Below are 26913 nucleotides of genomic sequence, written 5' to 3' on the forward strand. Positions count from 1 at the left end.
AGGATTTGAGCATCACTGGCAGGCCAGCATCTATTGCCCGTGTCTCGTAGTGATGAGTGGCAAGTGAAGTTTAATATCAACAAATGCTCCACAGCATTGTAAGTAAAAACAGGAACAACACTTTCTGCTAGATGGAACCTGCAGAGAGAATCATTAAGAGGAATCATGGATGTTAGCTGACTTGCTGTCACTCACTATATCTAAACAGTGTGAGGTAGAAATACCCCTAGGCATTACAGTGTCAAATCAGTTAACTCAAATCCCCAGAAGGTGTCATGAACTCATCCAATCTCCTGGTCAATCTCAGTAAAAATAGTGCACACACTTGTGATCACTGCAACCTACAGGGGCCAGTGAGAGGTAACGTAGAGGAATGGAACAGGATAATCCCAAGTTGCATGAAGCAGCCAAAGCTGAAAGATAATGTTTGGTGCAATGATTTCATGCAGAGGTGTCACATCAGAAGTAGTTAATGGGATAAATTAAATCTGAAATAATAATTGAGTCTCCAGAGTGAGAGGACAAAGATTCAGAGTTAGAAATAGAAACAACAGCCCTTTCAGCTCCCTGGGCCTGCTCTGCCAGTCTAGATCATGGCTGGATTATTGACATCAATGCTAATATCCCACGCCAGCCACAGATCCATCAGAGGTACCAAGGCCAAATTTAAAACCAACAGCAAGCAGCATTTTCTTATGCACAGAGTAATGAATAATTAACCAATTTCCAGAAAATGTAGCTATGGTTAAGACTCCGAGACCCAAGTCATTTATGAAACAGCCATATCAGCTGGCATGTGTTAGGTTATTACAAACTTTCCTCCACTGCATTTCTGATTTTAGTCTTCCAATTAGTGTGGTCGGAAGATACTGGGGCTGGATTTTAGAAAGATTGGATCATAGGGATCCCTCTTTTCTCAAGCCTTCCCTTGAAAGTTAGTTGGGGTTAGTTTCTCACCAAGAGAAAAACCTATTTATTTAAACAAACTTTTGTGGTTGGCAAGATAGTTCAGGGTGGCACTCTGGTGGGGGTACTGCTGAAATGCCGACCCATCAAGTTGGTACTTTGCACGTGGGACAACAAATAAAAGAATGAAGTGTTTATTCATGGCCAAACTTTGAACACAGCACTGTGAAGGGAAACTGGAAGTGTTTCGGTCAATAGTTCTCACAGCCATCATCGAAAATGAATGTTCTGTTAAACCTGTCAGCATATCATATATTTATCCAGAGGAAACCATTACATTCCTAATTGTAAAGTGCTTTGAAGTAACCCTAATGGGACGTGGAAATGACTACATATATGTAAGTCTGCCTTTCTCTTCCTGGGAACAGTCAGTCAGACAGCATCAACATTTGGTGCTTCACTTTCTTTCCTGTACAATAAATGCCGGCCAGCAGGAAATTCCAGTTGCCCAAGTCACTTCTAACTATTTTTAAAAATAAATAAAAAGGAAATGTTGATAGCGTGTGGCAGCGTAGAAACATACTTAACCATCCCATTGCTCAAGCTTGAAGTCATTTTGGAGAAAACTTGCTCCAGGGATTTCTCAGGACCCTTCTGATCAACCTGACAAATATAGATTGTAATATTAAACATAAGCATATTAAAACATATAAAGACGTGTGCTTTATTTTCAAAGAGGTTTAGTATCAAGGCAAATTAAAACATACCAAGTTAATTATCACTTGCTTCCCATAACTGATAAGCTGTGAATCAAAATGCCTTTGAAAACCATCCATCTGAAATCAAAATTTAGATGTTTACAATCTAGTTTCTCAAGAATGAAGCAGCCTAAAACAGCAAAAACCAAAGCAGTGCACTAAAGAGCTAAAACTGGTCTCTACGGTTGCAGTAGTTACTGGTAGGACAAGCAGAATGACACAGCACAATAAAACCTCTTTCAAATTTCTACACTTACCATCTGGAGCACAGTTTGCTGCCCAGGTACATTCTGGAGGGAGTGAAAATGCCAGTTTCTGAGCAAAAGCAAATCACTTAGCCTAATTTTAATATTTAATATCTGACTACTTTACACCCTGGTTGCATTAAAATCAGATGCTTTATCACCAAGCCACTGAGAACAAAATGTTATCCATCACACTATATTCTACTCTTTATCCAATGCTAAATTATCTTAAAAAGTATGGCTTTGTGGCAGGTTTTTGCATAGCTTAACAATGCTGTTTAGCTGTATAAATTAAATGTTTTTCTAAGCAATTAATACAGTGAAGACAAAATTGGCAAGTGGAAACTCTGCCAAGGAAAATTAGATTTTGTATATTCAGAATGAGCAGTGGTGCAAGGCAAATCTTGTAAAATGTATGTTAGCATAGGAGAACAGTTCCCTTACTGCAGGTCAACATGCACCCTACTGAAACTTGTCATGAAAATGTGTGTAAATACACTCACGTGATTCATGGATTTACTGATCTGGGGCTTTGGTTTGTATCTTAGGTTCGGCCTCTGTGACCAGAAGAAAGGAATTGATCCTCGTGTCTTGAAAGTAGATAAAACAAGGAGAAATTTATTCATCAATTGTTAAGAATCCTTTTTACAGCTCCATGGTAGAGCCATGACCAGAGTTGGCTTGCTTTTTCCTCATGCACTATAAATTGCTGTTCCCTTTGAAATTTGGCATTTTGTAATTATCCTGATGACTGCAAGACAAAAGAACTCATGTTTCCTTTTTCAGGAACCTTCTTTTATAATAATAAAACACTGGGTTATTAAAAGTAAAAAACAATTTACTAAAAATGTTAACTTTCATAAGTTATTAACACAATTTCTTTACTACTTTCCTGTTACCCATGATATCTTTGAACAATATTGCCCATTCTTTATATTCAAGTGTTTTCCTCAGTAACCAATATTTCTTTTCTTCATTCAAATTGTCTTGATTTTTTATTCTTAGAGCCAGGCTCTCTGAATAAATTAGTTTCCACATCCATCACTGGCGTATGCTGAATCACATTCTTCAGTCGTTCCCACCTTGGAGTTTTAATATGTATTGTCCCTCCCTCCCCACCATTGTAACATCTGTCAGCCCTACACTCAGCCCCTCTGGGTGTTTTATGGCTGGCCTTTTCACACATTGCCCACTCTCTTCACCCAACTCTGGACAGCTGTCATGTGAACAGTCTAGATCATACCCTTTGAATTTTTTGCTTTAAATCTCGTTGTTTGTCCACCTCCCTCTTCATAAGCTTTGTCAAAACTCATCTCTTTCACTAAGACATTCATGGCTCATTTCCATCCCACAAGTGCAGCAAGATAAGTTTCTATGTTAAAACACAAATGAAATGCAAGAGCTTTCTGTCCTTTAAAATACTCACTGCATGGTCGAAGCCACTTACTTGTACAAATGATGCTTTATAACCATTGTATTGTACTATTTGTTCAGTCTCCACAAAGTTTGCAGCATGTCCTTCAGAATCAATACCTGAAAACATTCAAACATGGAATTCAATAACTTTTTGGGAAAAGAATCATCCAAATTAAGTCATTGGTCATGTTTCTAAACCAAAGTGACAATTTACACGTAGACTTCACCTTGTCTAAGTCACCTCCTTTCAATTTGCTAATAATTGCTTGAAATAGGACCAAACCAAAATACATAACAGAGCTGAAAGATGTGTTGCTGGAAAAGCGCAGCAGGTCAGGCAGCATCCAAGGAGCAGGAGAATCAACGTTTCGGGCATGAGCCCTTCTTCAGGAATGAGGAGGGTGTGCCAAGCAGGCTAAGATAAAAGGTAAGGAGGAGGGACTTGGGGGAGGGGCGTTGGGAATGCGATAAGTGGAAGGAGATTAAGGTGAGGGTGATAGGCCGGAGAGGGGGTGGGTGTGGAGAGGTTGGGAAGTAGATTGCAGGTCAAGAAAGCAGTGCTGAGTCCGAGGGTTTTGACTGAGATAAGGTGGGGGGAGAGGAAATGAGGAAGCTGGAGAAATCTGCATTCATCGCTTGTGGTTGGAGGATTCCTAGGCAGAAGATGAGGCGCTCTTCCTCCAGGCGTTGTGTTGCCATGGTCTGGCAATGGAGGAGGCCAAGGACCTGCATGTCCTTGGCGGAGTGGGAGTTAAAGGCAGCCTACTTACGGAACGTTTCAGAGAACACCTCTGGGACACCCGCACCAACCAACCCAACCACCCAGTGGCTGAACACTAACTCCCCCTCCCACTCTGCCAAGGACATGCAGGTCCTTGGCCTCCTCCATCGCCAGACCATGGCAACACAATGCCTGGAGGAAGAGCACCTCATCTTCCACCTAGGAACCCTCTAACCACAAGGGATGAATTCAGATTTCTCCAGCTTCCTCATTTCCCCTCTCCCCACCTTATCTCAGTCCCAACCCTCGGACTCAGTACTGCCTTCTTGACCTGCAATCTTCTTCCCAACCTCTCCGCACCCACCCCCTCTCCGCCCTATCACCTTCACCTTAACCTCCTTCCACCTATCGCATTTCCAACGCCCCTCCCCCAAGTCCCTCCTCCCTACCTTTTATCTTAGCCTGCTTGGCACACCCTCCTCATTCCTGAAGAAGGGCTTATGCCCGAAACGTCTATTCTCCTGCTCCTTGGATGCTGCCTGACCTGCTGTGCTTTTCCAGCAACACATTTTTCAGCTCTGATCTCCAGCATCTGCAGTCCTGACTTTCTCCAAAATACATAACAGGCAAAAAGCCTATGATGATTCACGAGCAATTTTTCAAAAAGACTAGAAAGCCTATGAAAGGAATTTAAAAGCAAATACAAAAGACCCTAACAGCTGGGAATGCAATCTGTGCAGCAAATGTAATTCTTGCTCGAGCTCTAACAATGGTACAAATGTTGTTTGGTAGTACAGATCTTGCATGCTGCTAAAAGACATTTTGTTGAAGCTTTTCTTTTTGCATTTGCCAGGACACTAGGAGAACACAAATATTTATACTGTGTGAGAGTGCTGATTGGTTGCCAAGTGGACTTTGATTTGTAGAGGCATCATCATGGGCAAAGTGTCAGTTAATAATGATCAACAGCCAACCACCAAGTCCATTTAAATTTTAATGGAGGCAGGTTTACTCTGACTGGTCAAAGCGTTATCCCGAGGAGCAAATAGATGTCACCCATTTTACTGAGTTGAAGCAGGCACAGTATGTGTACAGGTCGTTTTTGTCTGCCCTGTGTATTAATATACTGTATACAGCTTCCACAGGTTGCACAATTGTAATACTTTTCAGACTCAGGATTATCTAGTAAATGCTACCCAATTGGAGAATCACACCTAACATTGGATACAGTTGTGAGTTTGCCAAGAATGAGATGGTTAGCACCTCATTTGCTGCAAACGGCTAAAGGGGTGTGCTGTTTGATACAATCTGCCCATCTCTGGGACACCCAGCATATATACCACTCAACACACTGACAGCGTTCCGCACAAGGCAATGCTTTGACAAAATGTTCTTTTTTATTTCAGCGAAGCAAGAAGTATTCAGCGACAACATAGCAGCAGGGTATTTTCCTTTAAGACGCAATGCAATTCTGTAATATAAAAACATGAGTCCCCCAAAAACAGCTGTGACTACAAACACAAATTATGAATTCAGCAATAACATAAATGATCTCTCGAACTTTTCAAGTAAGACTGAGTGTCCCGGCTGGTGCCAAGGTAAGGGACATCTTGAATTGACTTGAAAGTATTTTTTTTAAAACAGAATCTTATGGTGTGGAAGCAGGCCATTCAGCCCATCAAGTCCACACTAATCATCCAGAAAGCATCCCACGCAGACCCACCCCATCCCTTAGCCCTGCATTTCCCCTGGCTAATCCACCAAGCTTACACATTCCTGGAAACTATGGGACAATTTAGCATAGCCAATCCAGTTAACTACGCATCTTTGGACTGTGGGAGGAAACCGGAGGACCCGGAAGAAACCCACTCTGACACGGGGAGAATGTCCAAACTCCACACATACAGTCACCCGAGGCTGGAAGTGAACCCAGGTCCCTGGCCCTGGGAGGCAGCAGTGCTAACCACTAAGCCACTGTGCCGCCCCAATTATTGGGGTGGGTGGGGAGGATCCAGTTGGTGTGGTTTGTGTTGAGACTAACATAGGGGAAAGAGGTCCTGTCTGTGGAATTTCAGGAATTAGGTTAAAAATGAAAGAACAGGACCTCAAGGTTTATATTCTCTGGATTATTATCCAAGGCACAGGCGAACTGGCATAGAGATGAGAAAACCAGGGAAGTGAAAGTATGGCTAAAGGGGTGGTGCAAGAAAGAGGAGTTCCACTTCATGGGCACTGGCATTAGTACAGGGACAGGGAGGAACTGTTCTATCAGGACGGGCTCCACTTAAATCGATCTGAGACCAAGGCTAAATAGGATGGTCACAAGGACTTTAAACCAGTAAATGGGAAAAGAGGACTCGGGGGAAGTCAGCAGTTTCAAAATCGAGCAACATGACAGAGTAAAGGAACAGTCGGGAATCCCAATTCAGGTACAGCAGATCACCAAAAAACTGGAAGAAATACATTGTCTAAAACAGTAAAGAGAAATCACAAACAGGTCAATAAAGTAAAAACTGAAAGAACTGTGGATGCTGTAAATCAGAAACAAAAGCAGAAATTGCTGGAATAGGTAAGCAGGTCTGGCAGCATCTGTGGAAAGAAATTAAAGGTAATGTTTCGGGTCCAGTGACCCTTCCTCAGAACACGGATAAAGCATCTTTGCTGAGGTTACAGTCTATGGCCTAAATAAGAGTTTTAAATATGAATGCACAGAGAATAAAGAGCAAATTAAATGAGCTGCAGGCACAAATTCAAAGTGGAGATGATGATATAGTAGTCATTACGAAGACATGGCTGCAGGATGATCGGGACGGGAAGATGCAAGATTCCCCAGGTTTTACAGTTTTTCTTTATACTACCACACAACATCAATAAGGCCTGACCTTATTTTTTTTTTCTCTGCACTTGTTCCATGGCCTGAATATTACTTTCATGTCTTAGTGACCAAATGTAGCAAACCTCAAGGTGTAGTGGGAATTACACAGCAGGGTTAAAAGTGTACCGTCACTTAGCCAATTGACCAGCAGGATCTTCTGCACTTACCTCGGACGTAGTATCGAACACCTGCCCTGAAACAACTCCTCCGAGAGAGAATCGCCCAGTCAAAATATTTCCCATTTATGCTGCAGCGCTTCACAGTCAGGACTGAGACATGAGGTGGATGGTCAAGGAAAGGCAAATTACATGCTGGTTCTATCATCAGAAGGATTCATCACAGCAGGATATAGAACATTGTTTTTGTTATTTCAAAACTATAAACTCTATATTTAATAGCATAAAACTTAAGGCAAGGGCCATAAATAGCAGGCCAGCTAAAAGCTACACAAAACTTAGTTTTCCTCTCAACTTTGCTAGACCGATTATGTCCCTCAATAGACCATTTATGGAAGTCAACAGCTCAAATACCTACAAAGAAATCATCAATTGCCAAAAGAAATATAAATCTGATGAATGGCACAATTCCAACACCTTTGAAATGCTGAGTACAATAGATACAGAGTATTGGAAACACAAGTCACGATGACTGCCTTGTCACCAACTTAAAGAAAGTGCAATCAATTCTGCACTTCATTCTAAATTTAGATACAAAATCAGAACCCTCGTGAGACTACTCGAGAAGACAGTAATATTTCTGTCAATACACGCTACTGCGTAGCTTTAGAAAGCAAAATGTTTGAGGACCTTGACAATTCTAGCACTACCCCGCAGGAACTGCAAAAACTCTAACATAGACACTCAAGCACCTTGTTAGCCCCAGCACTGACCCTTCCACGTACTGCGTTTGCTCTAGCACAGATGCCCCCATGTACCTCATTAGCTCTGGTTCTGACCCTCCCAGGTACCTTGTTGGCTCCAGCAGTCACTCTCCCAGGCACCTTGTTGGCTCCAGCAGTCACTCTCCCAGGCACCTTGTTTGCTCCAGCAGTCACTCTCCCAGGCACCTTGTTTGCTCCAGCAGTCACTCTCCCAGGCACCTTGTTTGCTCCAGCAGTCACTCTCCCAGGCACCTTGTTTGCTCCAGCAGTCACTCTCCCAGGCACCTTGTTGGCTCGACACCAAGTCCGAAAATGTGTTGCTGGAAAAGCGCAGCAGGTCAAGCAGCATCCAAGGAATTCTCCCGTTCCTTGGATGCTGCCTGACCTGCTGCACTTTTCCAGCAACACATTTTCAGCTCTGATCTCCAGTATCTGCAGTCCTCACTTTCTCCTCGAAGATTTTAACCTACTGCGAATCCTCTTACAAGGATGCCTTCCTTGAAGAAGCTCTCTTCCTCCCTCTACAAGGATTCCTGAAGAAGGGCTTATGCCCGAAATGTCGATTCTCCTGTTCCTTGGATACTGCCTGACCTGCTGCGCTTTTCCAGCAACACATTTTCAGCTCGACACCAAGTCTGGGGACCTCATTAGCTCTGGTAGCAATCCCCGGTACCACATTTAAACCCAGCGCTGACCCTCCTGGGTACCTTGTTAGCTCTGGCAAGGACCCTCCCACGTTCCTCATTAGCTCCAGCACCGACTGCCCCCCCCCCCCCCCCCCCCCCAACCCCCCACTCCCTCCCCTACTTGGGGTACCTCTTTAGTTCCAGCACCGAGTCCCAAATATCTTGTTAGCAGCAGCACTATAATCATTAGCTGCTTGTTAAGTCCAGTGTTAACTTTTGGATAGCTCATTAACTCCAACAATGGAACATGGATCACACTTTCTGCCACTGACCTCGGAGTAAAATATAAAATGCCAACATTAAATTATCTCACACACCTCATCCGCCCTTGCTGACTAAGCTCAGACTGCCCAAAGTGGTGACAGAGCCATACATCCCAAAGCACTCCTGGGAAACAATCTGGGCTCTCTGCAACACATATCAATCATTGACATTGTGCAGAGGAAATGGCATACATTGCTTCAATATTCTGATAAGAGGAAGGATATGAGAAAGGTACAACAATTCTGTCGAGGTTTGGTGCATAAATCTACGCAATTTGTTACTAGACATTCGAACTGCATAATGATTTCTTAATCTTTCTTGATGAGGCACCAAAAACCCAAAAAAGCTTGAAGCGTATCTCAGTGACTTTAAATAAACAGGCTTCAATGACACGTTCTTCAAATAAAACAGGTGACAAAATACATCAAAGTGCCAGGTTTCCTTTTCTTTAAGCTGCGACTGGAATCCTTCATGAATCAATATTCACATACAAAACAAGAGAGAAATATTAAAAGTAAATCCTTTCTGAACTTACACGCTGGGCAACCTAATGAATTACTGAAGCACAATACAACACATGAGGAAGCTAATCTGGATTTTAAGATGCTTTATAAATTTCTCAATTAAAACCATTTGTTGTGAGGAACGGTGGAGTCAATCTGTTGAAAATCTCTTTTCTATTTTATATGTCAATAGATTAGTGAACTATTGAAAACGTAGAACTATTAATCATGAAGTGTCCTCATATTCTATTATTGAGAAAATGTGCAAAAATTGATCCAATTCATCTCTTTGGTCATGTTTCAAGTGTCAGTAGGGTACTTGGAATCAGGAAAACTATAATGACCTTATTAGCTTAAGATATAAAGATTAAAATAATCTTAAAAATTTAGATTGAAAACATCTTTTAAATTAGATGATTTTAAGATAAACAAATTTAGATAGAAGATTAAGATTTTAATTTAAAAGCACAGCAAAAAGTTGCTGAACAAAGTGACCTTGGAGTGCAGGTTCATAGCTCCTTGAAAGTGGAGTCACAGGTAGATAGGATAGTGAAGGCAACGTTTGGTATGCTTTCCTTTATTGGTTAGAGTATTGAGTACAGAAGTTGGGAGGTCATGTTGCGGCTGGACAGGAGATTGGTTAGGCCACTGTTGGAATATTGTGTGCAAATCTGGTCTCCTTCCTATCAGAAAGATGTTGTGAAACTTGAAAGGGTTCAGAAAAGACTCACAAGGATGTTGCCAGGATTGGAGGATTTGAGCTATAGGGAGGGGCTGAACGGGCTGGGGCTGTTTTCCCTGCAGCGTCGGAGGCTGAGGGGTGACGTTATACAGGTTTACAAAATTATGAGGGGCATGGATAGGATAAATAGGCAAAGTCTTTTCCCTGGGGTCAAGGAGTTCAGAACTAGATGGTATAGGTTTAGGGTGAGAGGGGAAAGATATAAAAAGAGGCCTACAGGGCAACTTTTTCACACAGAGGGTGATACGTGTATGGAAGGAGCTGCCAGAGGAAGTGGTGGAGGCTGGTTCAATTGCAACATTTAAGTGGCATTTGGATGGGTATATGAATAGGAAGGGTTTGGAGGGATATAGGCCAAATGTTGGCAGGTGGGACTAGATTGGGTTGGGATATCTGGTAGGCATGGATGGGTTGGACCGAAGGGTCTGTTTCCGTGCTGTACATCTCTAGACTCTAAATATAGAAGTATATCCATTTCTGTCATTTTCGATTTATCAATCAAATCGAGAGAGAGCGCTGTGTGCAAAGTGGCAGTGGTTGAATGTCACCAACTTGTCATGTATTCGAAAGGAACTGCTCTTCAGTAAAATCTCTATCAAATAAGTCAGTAAAGACTTTGCAGTAGCTGCTACTTCAAATTCTGTAAAAACTGTAACTTATTCCCCAGTTAGGTGTTGCAAAATTCAGCATCATGTACACAATAAAATTATCAGCAATCAGAAACTACACATCCAAAGCTAAATGTCAGAAAAAAGACTGAAGTACAGATAATGTTAACCTATTAAATTGCACACATTGCCTTAAAATAACAATCCAGGAAATGAAACAATAAGATCATCAGTGAAAAATAAATCTACTTTTTAAAATTCCTTTATGGGATGAGAGTGTTGCAGGCTAACTAAGATTAATATACTGCTAATAGATGCAGTATTGGAGATATAGCTGGGCTAATATTCTATTGTTATGTGAACACTGCAGCACCAATATGCTTACTTCTCATTATTAATAAAAATGGCTTTTGGCCATCAGATCGTCACGTTGAAACTTCCTTCATGAACTTTAATCAAGTGGATGGCAAAGATCCTTTGAAATTTTGATTTATGCTCGGTGCCCTGGCCAATTGTCATCCTCAGTCAGAGTCATAGATATGTACAGCATGGAAACAGACCCTTCGGTCCAACCCATCCATTCTGACCAGATATCCCAACCCAATCTAGTCCCACCTGCCAGCACCCGGCCCATATCCCTCCAAACCTTTCCAGGTTACCTCATCGTTATCACATTGTTAGAACATAGAACATAGAACATAGAACAATACAGCACAGAACAGGCCCTTCGGCCCACGATGTTGTGCCGAACTTCTATCCTAGATTAAGCACCCATCCATGTACCTATCCAAATGCCGCTTAAAGGTCGCCAATGATTCTGACTCTACCACTCCCACGGGCAGCGCATTCCATGCCCCCACCACTCTCTGGGTAAAGAACCCACCCCTGACATCTCCCCTATACCTTCCACCCTTCACCTTAAATTTATGTCCCCTTGTAACACTCTGTTGTACCCGGGGAAAAAGTTTCTGACTGTCTACTCTATCTATTCCTCTGATCATCTTATAAACCTCTATCAAGTCACCCCTCATCCTTCGCCGTTCCAACGAGAAAAGGCCGAGAACTCTCAACCTATCCTCGTACGACCTACTCTCCATTCCAGGCAACATCCTGGTAAATCTTCTCTGCACCCTCTCCAAAGCTTCCACATCTTTCCTAAAGTGAGGCGACCAGAACTGCACACAGTACTCCAACTGTGGCCTAACCAAAGTCCTGTACAGCTGCAACATCACTTCACGACTCTTGAATTCAATCCCTCTGCTAATGAACGATAATACTCCATAGGCCTTCTTACAAACTCTATCCACCTGAGTGGCAACCTTCAAAGAACTATGTACATAGACCCCAAGATCCCTCTGTTCCTCCGCCTGACCAAGAACCCTACCATTAACCCTGTATTCCGCATTCTTATTTGTTCTTCCAAAATGGACAACCTCACACTTGGCAGGGTTGAACTCCATCTGCCACTCCTCAGCCCAGCTCTGCATCATATCTAAGTCCCTCTGCAGCCGACAACAGCCCTCCTCACTGTCCACAACTCCACCTATCTTTGTATCATCTGCAAATTTACTGACCCACCCTTCGACTCCCTCATCTAAGTCATTAATAAAAATTACAAACAGCAGAGGACCCAGAACTGATCCCTGCGGAACTCCACTTGTAACTGGACTCCATGCTGAATATTTACCATCTACCACCACTCTCTGACTTCGACCGGTTAGCCAGTTTTCTATCCAATTGGCCAAATTTCCCTCTATCCCATGCCTCCTGACTTTCCGCATAAGCCTACCATGGGGAACCTTATCAAATGCCTTACTAAAATCCATGTACACTACATCCACTGCTCTACCCTCATCCACATGCTTGGTCACCTCCTCGAAGAATTCAATAAGACTTGTAAGGCAAGACCTACCCTTCACAAATCCGTGCTGGCTGTCCCTAATCAAGCAGTGTCTTTCCAGATACTCGTAAATCCTATCCCTCAGTACCCTTTCCATTACTTTGCCTACCACAGAAGTAAGACTAACTGGCCTGTAATTCCCGGGGTTATCCCTATTCCCTTTTTTGAACAGGGGCACAACATTCGCTACTCTCCAGTCCCCTGGTACCACCCCCGTTGCCAGTGAAGACGAGAAGATCATTGCCAACGGTACTGCAATTTCCTCTCTTGCTTCCCACATAATCCTAGGATATATCTCGTCAGGCCCGGGGGACTTGTCTATCCTCAAGTTGTTCAAAATGTCCAACACATCTTCCTTCCTAATAGGTATCTCTTCTAGCTTATCAGTCCGTTTCACACTCTCCTCTTCAACAATACGGTCCCTCTCGTTCGTAAATACTGAAGAGAAGTACTTGTTCAAGACCTCTCCTATCTCTTCCGACTCAATACACAGTCTCCCACCACTGTCCTTGATCGGACCTACCATCGTTCTCGTCATTCTCAGGTTTCTCACATACGCATAGAATGCCTTGGGGTTATCCTTGATCCTATCCGCCAAGGATTTTTCATGCCCTCTCTTAGCTCTCCTAATCCCTTTCTTCAGGTCCCTTCTGGCTATCCTGTATCCCTCCACTGCTCTGTCTGAACCCTGTTTCCTCAACCTTATGTAAGCCTCCTTCTTCCTCTTTACTAGACATTCAACCTCCCTCGTCAACCAAGGCTCCCTCACACGACCATTTCTTTCCTGCCTGATCGGTACATACATATCAAGGACACGTCGTATCTGCTCCTTGAAAAAGTTCCACATTTCCACCACATCCTTCCCTGACAGCCTATGCTCCCAACGTATGCTCCTCAAATTGTTGTTGCTGAGTGCTTGTTTTGTGCAAATTGGCTGATGTGTCCACTACAAGAGAGACAATAGCTTATTAGTTGAATATGAAGTGCTTTGAGATAGCTATTGGTTGTGAAAAGTGATGCATGATTTTATTGTCAGGTGTATTTTAAAATGAGAAAAACAGTGAAAAGCTTTTCGACAGTCACCACGATTCCAGCGCCATTTTGCATAGTTTTAAGAAATAAAAATAGGTATAGCTTAGAGAGAGTCCATCAGTCCTGAGCAAGTTCATCATTAATGATGCCTGCATGGTCATCCCTCTTCCACTGCCTCGCTGCCTTCTATACCAACATTAAAATCATCACTCTTCTGGTGTCATTTTTCGCTGCTACGCCAATTCTCTGTTATCACCTTACCCCAGCCTGCGCTGAACCCACTATCGTCAGAGTGGCTTCTCTCACCAGTGGGCTCATCTCAGTGGCATTACCGGCAGCACGTCACTGCCATCAGTGTCATGCCCAACTAATCACGAAATTGTCGGTCCTCAGGCATCATCTTTTGCCACTGGGGCCACCTCACCCAGTCACCATGCCCAATGGAGCAGCCACCGATTCCAATGTCAGATCCTGTGCTCATCCCCTGAAAGTAAGCAGATGCTCACGCGAATCTGCACTGGACTCACTCGCTGCCACTGATAACACCCGAGCTCAGGACAAGAGGTAAGGAAGGGAAAGTAGAAGAAATAAAACCAAGAAGAAAAAAAAAGGACGAGAAAAGAAAAATGGATGAGCCTGTCTCAGAAGCCCTACTCCGCTGCCATTTTGAAGCTGTGCTATACCAATGCAAGTCCTTTTCTTCCCAAACAATCTCCTCCATTATCACCAAGTTGTTTCTTGAACAGACATTTTGATTTATTGTTCCTACAGCCACCACTCCATCATCAGTTTGAAAAAGGATACAGCCATGAATCACTGGAACAGCAAACCTATGAAGCTTTTGGGGAGAAAAGAACAATAAGTTGGGAATGCTTTGGAATTGGATTAATTATATCAATACTTGGCAGTTGACAACTGAACTTTGAACACCTTAAGGCAATTTAAAAGCTAAAATGATTGTCAGATATTCAATAAGGGAAGATGTCAAGTCCCATTTCAATCGCATAAAACAAAGATACAAGAGAGTTAGGCTTCTTTTGCAGAGATTAAGCAACAAGAATATAGAAATATGTGGAGATTCAAAATAATTGGTCCACATTGCATACTTTTTCAGAGGAGATGAGGAGAGTTCGAAACAAACAGCATGTTTTTTTTTAAAATGCATAGCTTCAACATTATTGGTCTAAAGGGAGATATTTAAAGTGCTCACAATAATTTAAGGTGCATCATACACTTGCTGTAATTTTTAAGTATTTTTCTAATCAATCTAGCATAACCCCAAAATACACATTTAAAAGAACATTCACAACATTAAATAAACCAAAAAAGATTTACTGATCAAGAGAGCTTTATTCCACATTTAATGAGTGCATAGCTCATTTTATCTCTGCACTGTGAGCACCTCTCACATTTGAAAACAAATACAGATTCAGTAATGAATCCCAGAAGGATAACATATGGTGTGCAAGTTTGGAATACTGAGAGTAACATTATTACCAACAGCTCTGTCTCAAGTCCAGGAGTTCAGAATCCATTGAGGGGAAAATAGGTGCACTGTTCTGTGCCACTGAGCATCTATCATTATTGCTGGTAAGAGAATGGCTAAATCAGTTCAATTCCACATTCGAACCTCAACAAACTCACCAACACAATCCTCGTTTCAGTAATCCTGGTCAAATACGTGAAAATCGTTGTAATATAATGTGTGGCCGTGATACAATTGGTTGCTTCACAATACAATATTGACTTCGAAGCGTAATTCAGTTTTTTAGAGAATTAGTAAAATTTTCAATGAGGATAGGGAATTGGCTTTGTATTGGGAATGCCGCTGGAAATAACCAGATGAATTACACACCAGCCCTCTATCCTTTCAGCACAAGTATACAGCAAGATATCATGGGCTCCATCTGTGATGTATTATTTCATGATTCCAAACAAAAACAAAAAGTAAAGTGCTCACCTCTGGCTGTGCAGCAAATTCCCGCAGGAGGTGTCCATTCCACACAAAACGCTGATCTGCCTGCAAGGACAACACCATAGTAAACTGCGCAAGTTACCCAACCCTGGTTTTCTTAGACTGCAGCTGGGTGGTAAAAGTTCAAACCTGCAATACCACCATTTCACAAGATTGGATTAGATTCCCTACAGTGTGGAAACAAGCCCTTCGGCCCAATGAGTCCACACCGACCTTCTGAAGAGTGACCCACCCAGACCAGTTTCCTTCTGACCTATGCATCCAACACGATGGGCAATTTAGCCGGCCTGCACATCTTTGGACTGTGGGAGGAAACCGGAGCACCCAAGTTGGGCTTACCCTGTTGGATGCTTCCTAATATGAACATTGTAGAAAAGCCCATGTTAAAAGCACCCTGCCAAAAACAAACACTACAAGATGGCGTTCATCAGCATCTGAGAACAAATCCAGCTGCCTAATGTCAGATCCAGGGATTTTACAGAGCCAACACTTATGCATCATTGCTGCTAACAGTTGCTGTTGAAGTTAGTACAAGTCTGTTACACAAACAAATAAAACAGATGTGTTGCTGTGATTACAGTCAATCTATTTCTCCCTCAGAACTCCCAAAATTACTCTATATCCCACAGTGAAAGCAAAAGTGAGGGCCAGAAACGGAAAACACTCCTCGATGAGTGCGCCTAGGACACTCCATGAGACTGTCCAGGACAAAGCAGTCCACTTGATCAGCACACAGTCCACCACCTTTAACACTGACCAATAGTTGCACCTCAGCAACATGTCCAGACTCCTTCATCCAAACCCATCATCAAGAAGAATAAGGCCAGAAGACATGTGGGAAGCCCACCATCCGAAAGGTTTCTCTTTGGGTCACATGCCACTCTGTCTTGGAAATACATCACTGTCCCTTCATTGTCACTGCAACTATCAGCACTGCAGCAGCACTATCACTACCGAGACTGCACATGTTCCAGCTGACAGCAATAGCTCACCACCACCTCCTTAAGGGCAAAAAAATAAATTTATTCTGAAAAAACATATAGGAAATGTTCCGGCTGGAATGGTGCACCACTGATCCCAGTGTGCAACCATAAAGCAGACTGCATACCTTGACAACAGGATGGAGAACATGAAACCAAGGTCCACCTTACCCTTTCTAGTAGAGTCATCTCCTGGAACTCTGGACTAGTGTTGGCCAACCGCTGCAAAGTGTGAGTAATGTCGTAGGTTGTGGTGAAGTAAAATCCATCAGTGTTGAGAACACTGTTCAGCATTGCCAAGAAGGTCTTGTTGTCTAGCATCTGTTGGACAAGAACAAATAACTAACAATTGATGGTGAACTTTTCTCAGCATTAATGTACAAGCTGCAGCAAGGACAGAACTCAGCAGCATGTTAATCCTACTGACCGTATGGTACCTCAACACACCACCCTGTTCCCTGGCCAATATCTCTACCTCAGGTTTACTGCGGTGCTCCTGCAAAGCTTAGCACAAGCTGGAAGAACAGCACCTCATTCTTCTCTTGGGAATTCTACAGCCTTCTGGACTCAATATCGAGTTCAACAATTTTAGGGTCTAAGGCACCATCTCCCATGTCCTTAACACAACCCCCACACACCAGGACTTGTTATCACATGATCTGCTATTAAATACAATCAATTGTTAGTCACTGATAGTCCTCATTTGCAGCTATTCATTCTCCTACACTGACCATTATCCACTCCTTTGTCTGTCCAAATGCTCTCCTCTCTTTGGGCTTTATCTCCATCTATCATCGAATCCCCACAGTGTGGAAACAGGCCATTTGGCCCAACATGTCAACAATGACCCTCCAAAGAGTAACACATCCAGACCAAGTTGATGGTAAGTAAGGAGACTGCAGACCAAGTAAGGAGTGTCATTTATTCCTCACCCTATCTCCTGCATAAAAACAATGTTTTCCTAGCTACCATCAGTTCGGAGGAAGGATCACTGGACCCAAAATGTTAACTCTGATTTCCTTCCACAGATGCAGCCAGCCCTGCTGAGCTTTGCCAGCAATTTCTGTCTTTGTTTCAGATTTCTAGCATCCTCAGTCTGTTCTTTGTTTTTATTGTAAAACAGAATCAGGTCAAAATGAGCTGCACTGGTGAAGAAAGTCTCCACTGTCTTTCCAAGCAAAATACAGCCAATGCTGGAAATCTGAAACAAACAGGGAAAGTGTGAGAGGAGTTTTGCAGGTATGGCAACACCTATAAAAAGAGAAACAGAGGTAATGCTTCAAATCCAGTGATTTCTCTTCAGAACAGCATAGGTTCTGAAGACATCATATCGGACTCAAAATGTTAACTGTTTCTCTCTCCACAGATGCAACCAGAAATGCTGAGTTTTTCTCCAGCATTCTGTGTGTTTATTCCTTCACCAGCTTTTATTTGGTGAAGATGCAGCAAATGGGACTAGATTAGGTTGGGATATCTGGTTGGCATGGACGAGTTGGACCGAGTTTCTGTGCTGTACATCTCTATGATTCTATGACTGAGTTCAAACAGATTTTGCATGCCTGGCCAGTGCCCGCACCCACACTTGGAACCAAAATGTCAAGGCTGAGGGCCAATTTATTTGCGAAATTAAGGAAGATCAAGTTTATCTTGCTTATGGACTCTTAACACCACATCACGCACAATGTGTTAATCTGTTACTTAAGTGCAACTCCGATTAATCCTCAAGGCCTGAAAATCTGAGGTCACTCAGAGTTTAATTCCATAGCCAGGGAACCTGGGAAATGGTCATCTCTTTCAGTTTGTGGCTGCGAAGCACTCAGAACGAGAAATGCTTTCACATCTGCAACTGTGCAAGTTTACATTCTGTTTTCATCCATTTCAATATGCACACTATGATTTCGACAGTATTCCTACAATCAACAGTGAGACTGGATTGTGCCTTCACGAGATCAGGGAAAACAAAACTCCGTTTTCGATGGTCAATGAATAGTATGTTGCCAACCCAGTGCAAGACCATTACATATTTCAAAAATGTAGAGCAAAGTTCAGGGCTGACAAATCGTGTTAGAAGCTTGGAATTTCGATGTATGTTACTCAAACTCTCATGACGCTGACATATATTTGTAGAGAGACTAGAAAGTTAAGGTTTCATCCCTTAGCTTATCATGCCGCCATGTGGCAAAGTGCTGTAACATCATTTAGTACACAGCTCTGAAGTCTAAAACTTGTATCTACAGCAAAATATGTATCTACAACATACATTTAGAGTCAGAGAGATGTAAGCATGGAAACAGACCCTTCAGTCCAAATTCTCCATGCTACACAGATATCCTAAATTAATCTAGTCTCATTTGTCAGCATTTGGCCCATATCCCTCTAAACCCTTTCTATTCATGTCCCCATCCAGATGCCTTTTAAATGTTGTCATTGTACCAGCCTCCCCCACTTCCTCTGGCAGCTCATTCCATACACGGATCACCTACTGATTCCATACACGGAACCTTCTCCTCATCTTAAAACCTATGCCCTCTAGTTTTGAACTCCCCTAACCTGTGGAAAAGACCTTGGCTATTCACCTTATCCATGCCCCTCCTGACTTTATAAACATCGATAAGGTCACCCCTCAGCCTCTGACACTCCAGGGGAAAAAAAAAGCCCCAGCCTTTTCAACCTTTCCCTATAGTTCAAACTCTCCAACCCCAGCATATTCTTGGTAAATCTTTTCTGAACCCTTTCAAGTTTCACACCTTTCCTATAGCAGGCAGTCTCAAATAGTAGTTTATCTCCCTACTCCCTCTGCCAGAGGAGAGGCGATTTCTCAATTACACATCAGGCTCTGAGAGCTGGAGAACTACAGGTTGAGTTGCAGACAGGAGCGCAGCGATTGGATTCTGAGTTACACAAGGCAAACTAATTAACCCAAGTTCCTACCACCATTTGAATATGTAATAACATCACATTGAAAGATTAATGAAGTGATGTCATCTCTCAGGCATGAAAGGTTTAGGAGCCAATGCAGATAAGTATTTCCATCTACGTGGAAAGGACTCAATGAGTGAGGATGGCATAATATTTTTACGACATATTAGTCTATCCAACACACAAATCACTGACTTTTAATTTTTGAATTAGATTGTTTGATTAATACTAGTTGGCCATGATGGCCGTCACAGGTTTAACTGTGCAATAAACGTTTACCTTCTGTTTACTGAAGGCGGAAAGGAACATGAAGAGGATGTTGCATTTGTACAGCACCTGTCATGACTTTGGAATGCCCAAGGGGCAAGGTTTGGCAGGGTTTGGGGGTGGGTACCTGGACTCTAGCAGAAGGGAGGCGTGTCTGTGGGCACACAAGTTCAGAAAGGCCGGTGGTGTCTCTTTGGAGCTGGCTTAGAACAGTGTTAAGGTGCATGAAATAAACATCTTAACCCGAGGTGCTAGTGATTGATCTGAAACTCCTATTGTATTGCTATTTATAAAACACGACGTCCACATTCCCCACAAGAAATGGGTGGCAACAGAAAAACATTTTAATATGTTGAGTTGGAAGGATTTGTAAAGTGTTGCCCAGTACAATGGTGGAAATATATTCAATGGTAGACTTCAAAGAACAATTGGAGAATCGTTTGAAACAGAAAGGTTTGCAGCAACACTTAGAGAATGAGGAGTGTCAGAATAAATGGACTGCTGTTCAGAAGAGCCACTTCAGAGCTGATGGGCCTCCTTCTACATTGTTTGATACTTTGGTTTTCTTTATTATGGTTACCCAGCAGAGCATGTAGCCTCTTACCCTATCAGCTCTCCAACCAAGCAACTCACCCAGGGCCATTCTCCTGCCTTCTCCTCGTAACCCTGTGCATTCCTCTCTCCACGGTCACCCAGCTCTCTTTTGAAAGCATTGACAGAACCTGCCTCCACCAAACTCGTTTTCCCTCATATCACTCTCATTTCTGTTAATATTTACTTGAAGGTCATATGGGTGCCAAATCAAGGCCAAATATTTCTGGAATAAAGGAGCACGTGGAATAGGAAAGATGCCTGGTATATTGAAATCAAATCTCTCTTTATATCGGAGCTGTGTGTGTCTGTGTGTGCTGGGGGGAGAAGAGGGGTGTTTTCTGGTGGTGATAACGGGGTCCTGGAAACTTGGTGCAGTGAAGTGGAGGGTATCCTTGGATGGCTCGGACAGCACTCTCAAGTTGGTGAGGCCACTTGTAGAGTACAGTATATAGTTCTGGTCATCCTGCTATTATGTTATTAAATGGAGGAAAGGTTTATAAGAACGTTACTGGGACTGGAGAGTTTGAGTTATAAGAACAGGCTGATAAACTGGGACTTTTTCCTTGGAACAATCACGAAGGACCCAGATAAAATGAATAGCAAAGGTCTTTACCCCAGGGTCAAGGGTAAAGTTAAGGTTAAAGGTGAGAGGAGAAAGCCTAAGAACATTTTCCACACAGATGGTGGCTGCTCTGTGAAATGAGCTGCCAGAGGAGGTTAGATCCAGCTACAGTTACATCCTTGAAAAGACATTCGGATAGGTAAACAAAGAGGAAAGGTTTTGATGGATATGGGCCAAATGCAGGCAAATGGGACGAGTTTAGTTTTGGAAACTTTGTCGGCATGAACAATTTGGCCCGAAGTGCCTGTATCTGTGCTGGATAATTCTATAACTAAATGGGACTGGTGAGAAGGGGTGAAGGAGCAGTTTACCTGAACTAAGAAGGAATCAGCATTGGTTGGGAGGCAGAATCCAATCTCATTAGAAAGGGAAGAGAACATAGCAATTAATCACAACGTTGAGAAGAAAAATCAGAGGTAACTGTGCCAATCTTTCTCAGTCTATGCCAGTCTGCTGACACTAGAAGACTGGTGTGGTTCAATGAGCAGCTGTGCTGCCAAGTCCCCAGCAATCACTCAAGAAATAGCTCATGTGGCTTGAAAATGAATTTGGCAGAGCTCAGATGAAATATCATCAATCTGAAACATTAACCTTATCTCATTCTGCACTGATGCCACCAAACCTGCTGAGTTGTCTGGCAGTTACCTTTTATTTCAAGTTTACAGAATCCACAGTATATTCGTTTCCAAAGTGCATGCTGCCCAATTTAAAGTGTGTCACTACAACAAAAAAAAGCCTGAGTCAGACAGGCTCAACAGAAACAGTGCATGGGAACACACTGCAAGGGTTCCCCATTAGCTGAATGTGGCTTTTAACCCCCACCACCGATATTACTCAGATTAACTCCACAGATATTTGCGAGGGCTGGACTAGCTTTGTCAACTCTGCTGGCTCTCGCCACTGGGAAACTGACACTTCAATTTTGAAGGCACTCACAACGTGTAAAACCTATTTGTTGATGGCTTCCTAGGACTGGGAGGAAGAGTGAAGATGGCCACAGAGATAGCATGATAGAGATGCACAGCACAGAAACAGGCATAATTGTACCAGCCTCCACAACTTCCACTGGCAGCTCATTCCACACACTCACCAACCTCTGTGTGAAAAAGTTGCCCCTTAGGGTCCCTTTTAAATTTGTCTCCCCTCACCGTAAACCTATGCCCTCTTGTTCTGCACTCTCGCCACCCCAGGTAAAAGACCTTGTTTATTTACCGATATCCATACCCTTCCTGATTTTGTAAACCTCTATAAGGTCACCCCTCAGCCTCCGACGCTCCAGGGAAAACAGCCCCAGCCTGATCAGCCTCTCTCTATAGCTCAAATCCTCCAATCCTGGCAAAATCCTTGTAAATCTTTTCTGAACCCTTTCAACTTTCACAACATCCTTCTGATAGGAAGGAGACCAGAATTGCACGCAATATTCCAACAGTGGCCTAACCAATGTCCTGCACAACTGCAACATAACCTCCCAACTCCTGTACTCAATACTCTGACCAATAAAGGAAAACATAACAAACGCCTTATTCACTATCCTATCTACCTGCGACTCCACTTTCAAGGAACTATGAATCTGCACTCCAAGGTCTCTTTGTTCAGCAACATGCCCTAGGACCTCCCATTAAGTGTATAAGTCCTGCTAAGATTTGCTTTCCCAAAATGCAGCATCTCACATTTATCTAAATTAAACTCCATCTGACACTCCTCAGCCCATTGGCCCATCTGATCAAGATCCCATTGCACTCTCAGGTAACCTCCTTCGCTGTCCACTACACCTCAAGTGTAATGACACATCTAAATGGGTTAATTTAAAAAATAAACCAAAACCTGGCATCAAGGTACAAGGAGATGTTAGGCTGGACGAACAGACGTTTGGTCAGAGATAGGTTTTGAGGAGCACCTTTAGAGAAGCAACAGTTACTAGGCAGAAGGATTTAGGGAGAGAATCCCAGATCTTTTGAGCCAATTGTGGAGTAATTAAAGTCAAAGATGTGGCACAGGTCAGAGTTAGAGGTATGCAGATATTTTGGGAGGGCTTAAAAAAAGTATACAAGGAATGTTCACATCTTAGTAATGGTTTTTACATTAGAGTTTGCTGGCATTACTCATGTGTAACAGATATCGCAATTCATGACAGCAAAACAAACTGGAAGCTTGCACTAGACTTAAGGTTAATATATTACAAACACTATGAACTGAGAATGCATTGCATTTTACACAATAAAAGGGAATCAATCTGAACGCCGGTTACTTAGTCCAAATGGCAAATGTTTCATTGACCGGCATATATAAAGACCAGGAGTTCATCAGTCAATCAAATATTCCAGTTGATCAAGTCGTCCATACGGACCATGTAAAAACACACACTAAGTAACGCAGGGGTTATACACATCACTGTTATACTTTCATTACTGCATAAATTACTTAAATGGAAAATCACCAGCAGAGAGCCTTCTGACTCACGCCCTCAACCTACTCTACTCGTACATAACGGAGATCAGGATAATACAGTAAACTTGTGGTATTTCAGGGATATAATTTTTGCCGGTTTATTGAGACTGCTGGTCCATAAGATGCCGGGTAAAACAAAGTTTGCTGTATTTCAAACACAAAATTTAGTGCACATTACCTGCATCTCCGTTAGGTGCAACACAGTCTTCTTATAGGAAATGATGTCGAACTCTGTTGCTTTCCAAACAGCATGATTGAACAATTCTCCCATCTTTTGTTTTTTAGTAATAACTATAAGGTACATGCCTGCAGTATCAGTAAAAGACAACAGGACTTAATCAAAATGTAGCACATTAAACACAGTATACATGCTAGCCTTAGAGTCGAGCAAGAAGACCATGAAGACCTTATAGACAGTTTGATTTTCAATTCTGCTCCAGAATGGCTTAAAACCCCAATGCAATAGAAAATGTGGATTCTGCCAGCATTTAATCTAGCCAGAGTGTTTCCCCATTTTAGTTTTTATCAAATCTTTTATGCTTATTGTGTAACCTGTCTGGCGTACCAGCTGTTTGAAGCATGAAACCAGCTGTAACTCCAACATCGAGTTGTTGGTTTATTCGCTGTCAACCCTCACCTTTTGCTGCTTTCTTCCCAAGGTCAGTTAGGCATGTGTAATAAATGCTGAGCCAGTCAGCATCACCCACTTCTCACACGTTAATGTTTAAAGCAACCTCTTTACTCTTTCAGCCTACACTCTCACTCAGGGTTTCAAAAAAAAAAGTTCCATCATCTTGATTTGATTTGATGTATTGTTGTCACATGTACCTAAGTACAGTGAAAAGCTTGGTTTTGTGTGCAATACAGGCACATCATAACATACAAGGACAGACAGAACAAAGCGAGGCATACAAAGTTACGGCTGCACAGGGGGTAGACAAAAATAACATCAACATTAGATTTGAAATTTGAGAGGTCCATTCAGCAGTCTAATATCAGTGGGGAAGAAGCTGTTCTTGAATCTATTGGTATGTGTGTTTAAGCTTCTGTATCTGCTCCCTGGTGGAAGAGGTTGGAAGAGATTACAACCAGGGTGGGTCTTTGATGATGTTGGCAGCCTTTCCATGACAATGAGAAGTGAAGATGGATCAATGAATGGAAGGTCGGCTTGCGTGAATCTCATGGTTTCACATTTCCAAGAAGTACAAAGGCAGCAGATGCATGGGATCACCACCACGGCAAGTTCCCTTCCAAACCACTCACCATCCTGATTTGCAAACATACCAGAGTCATTGAGTCAAAATCCTGGAATTCCCTAACAGCATTCCAATACATTTGCTGTCAGTAGACTCTCAATGATTCAAGAAGGCACTTTGCCATCACCTCCTCTTCAAAGGCACTTCAGAATGGGCAATAAATGGTGCAAAGCCCACATCCCATGAATAATTTTTTTTAAATGTTGCAGTGTGAGATAGATGCAGATGAACCTATGACTAGAACATGCTGCTGTTCCACTCTAACAAAAATCTCACATTTATTCACAGCAGCACAAATAAAACAGCAAATAAATCAGCAAGATCAATTTGGATATCTTTTTCTCTGCCTGTTAGGTACCTGATACAGCAACAAAGGTGCAAACAACAAGCAATTGGATTATATTATAATTTCAATCTACAGGCAAAATGATCAACATTGAAAGAAGAAAAGCAAGTTAAGGTGTTAAAATGTTCACAAGCAGAATATCTTTGGGACATGAAGTTGAACCCGCTAGCACTTTTCCTTTTGAAAAATGTTGCCGGGTGGGAAAGCACTTGGGAGTAATATGACACATTACCCTGGCAACATAAACTGCATTACAGAATTCTGAAAACTGGAAAGATTGCCAAATGTCTTTCAATGAAAGCAGTGTTACTTTAACTCCCCAAAAAGCCACTACTTTTGGACATGAACAAAAAGCTCTTTGTGAGTTTTAAGATAAATATTTACAACATATTTCCAAACAGAAGTTTTCTTGAAATGATTACTGATCACTTATTACAGGATTTCACAACATGTGGTAATAGAGCACCAGACAATTCAGTCCAACTGGCCCTTGTCCATGTTTATACTTCACAAGTCGCTCCCATCCCTTCTTTAAATCACCCCACCCACATATCCTCTCTCAACCGTTTATCCAGATTCCCGTTAAATGCATTGAGTATTATTAAAATATAACAAACGACCTTTACAATCGTTTAGCAGAGTTGAACCATTTTTGTCTGAAAAGAAACATTTGGACACATGTTGGTACCTCCTTTTAATTAGGCAACAAAAATACTTTGCAAATGCACAAATGAAATTGAGAAGAATGCACCATTTTTATGATCTTTACTCAGTTACATGGAATATAAAGCAGAGGAGGGTCTATAATCCATGAACAGTCTGCACTGATTTATGTGCTTCATATCCAGTACTCTGGCCAGCCAGTATCAGTTGCAGTGTTGACAGTTACTCACTGTTATGTATGGTATGCAGGGATTTGGAAGTTTGGACATAACGGAGATGAGCTTCCCAGGGAACAATTAAAAATGAAGAAAGCTTCTGGCAGCTTTGGCCCCAGCCAGAGTGATGACCCACCTACTCAACAGAGCTGCAATCCACCTGCTGTCAGAAATCACACAGATGTGAAAGTGGCAACCTGTGCAAACAATATCGAACCAAAGTGCAGCCTAATCCTTCAACTCCCAGTAGACAGAAATACAGAAAGTGCCAAAGTAGATTTTACAGAGTTCTTCAAAATTAGTCGGCAGAAGCACGGCAAGAGATTGTTATATAAACTGATTGAATCTCTACTACCATTGAAAGTATTTATAGTGATTACATGGACTCACCTGCAACCAGGCGAATTGTTCCCATGATTCCATAAACAGATCTGGTAACTGCAGAGGGAGGGATATCTTTCTTAACTAACAAAAGAAAAAGGAAAAGACATTAATATAGTTTCAATATGTTCATACAAACAGCCAGGAGAATGGTCAATAAACTGACCACATAGGAAGAAGTGCGTATTCTAAAAGATAAATTGGCTAAAAACAAAGTCATTGAGGAGTCTAATGTGAAGGGACAAGTTCAAATACCTTAACTTGGGCAGCCTGCAGCAATGGCTGTGTGTGTGGGAGGGGGAGGGAGGGAGAGGGAGGAGAGAAGGGAAGTGAGTGTGGGAGGATGTGGCCAGGGGAAGGAGAGAAAGAGCACACAGTGGGGTTGTGGTGGTGATGGTGTTTGGGAGTTAAAGTCAAAAAGAACAAGTTGTGTCGAACTGGCAGTGGGATAATTACAGAATGCAAAGCGAAACTTGCCCTGGTCCTAAATTTCAGACTCTGGTCTATAGCGGTTACAAAGGATACAGTCCAAAATCTATCCCAAGTAGCAGAAGAAAAGGTCACATCTCGCAGTGAACCAGTCAGTTGCGACTGTGCATATGATCGATCACCAAACATTTGTCTTGGCAGATATGAGCTAACTTCTACACTCACAATTAAAAGATGAGGGAATAGAACAGAAAATATGACAATTTCCTCCAACAGTTACTG

General features: G+C 42.4%; 1 protein-coding gene across 2 annotated transcripts in view; it reads right to left on the bottom strand.

Annotated features, from left to right (window-relative positions):
* The window catches only part of LOC140464847 (phosphatidylinositol-3-phosphatase SAC1-like), a 72858-nt gene that overhangs the window by 20226 nt on the left and 25719 nt on the right, over positions 1-26913 (bottom strand). Inside the window, exons 3-13 of one of the 2 annotated variants that reach the window (XM_072560370.1) lie at positions 26212-26286; positions 23520-23647; positions 16663-16812; positions 15497-15556; positions 14341-14374; positions 7089-7190; positions 3357-3442; positions 2413-2499; positions 1922-1954; positions 1674-1742; positions 1490-1569 (exon numbers count right to left, since the gene is read on the bottom strand). In XM_072560370.1, the coding sequence (XP_072416471.1) occupies positions 1490-1569; positions 1674-1742; positions 1922-1954; positions 2413-2499; positions 3357-3442; positions 7089-7190; positions 14341-14374; positions 15497-15556; positions 16663-16812; positions 23520-23647; positions 26212-26286 (904 nt within the window). The remainder of the gene's footprint in view (positions 1-1489; positions 1570-1673; positions 1743-1921; positions 1955-2412; positions 2500-3356; positions 3443-7088; positions 7191-14340; positions 14375-15496; positions 15557-16662; positions 16813-23519; positions 23648-26211; positions 26287-26913) is intronic. The other variant, XM_072560371.1, reaches the window with a different exon arrangement.

The sequence above is a fragment of the Chiloscyllium punctatum genome, chromosome 41 (assembly GCF_047496795.1).
Source record: "Chiloscyllium punctatum isolate Juve2018m chromosome 41, sChiPun1.3, whole genome shotgun sequence".
Classification (NCBI taxonomy): domain Eukaryota; kingdom Metazoa; phylum Chordata; class Chondrichthyes; order Orectolobiformes; family Hemiscylliidae; genus Chiloscyllium; species Chiloscyllium punctatum.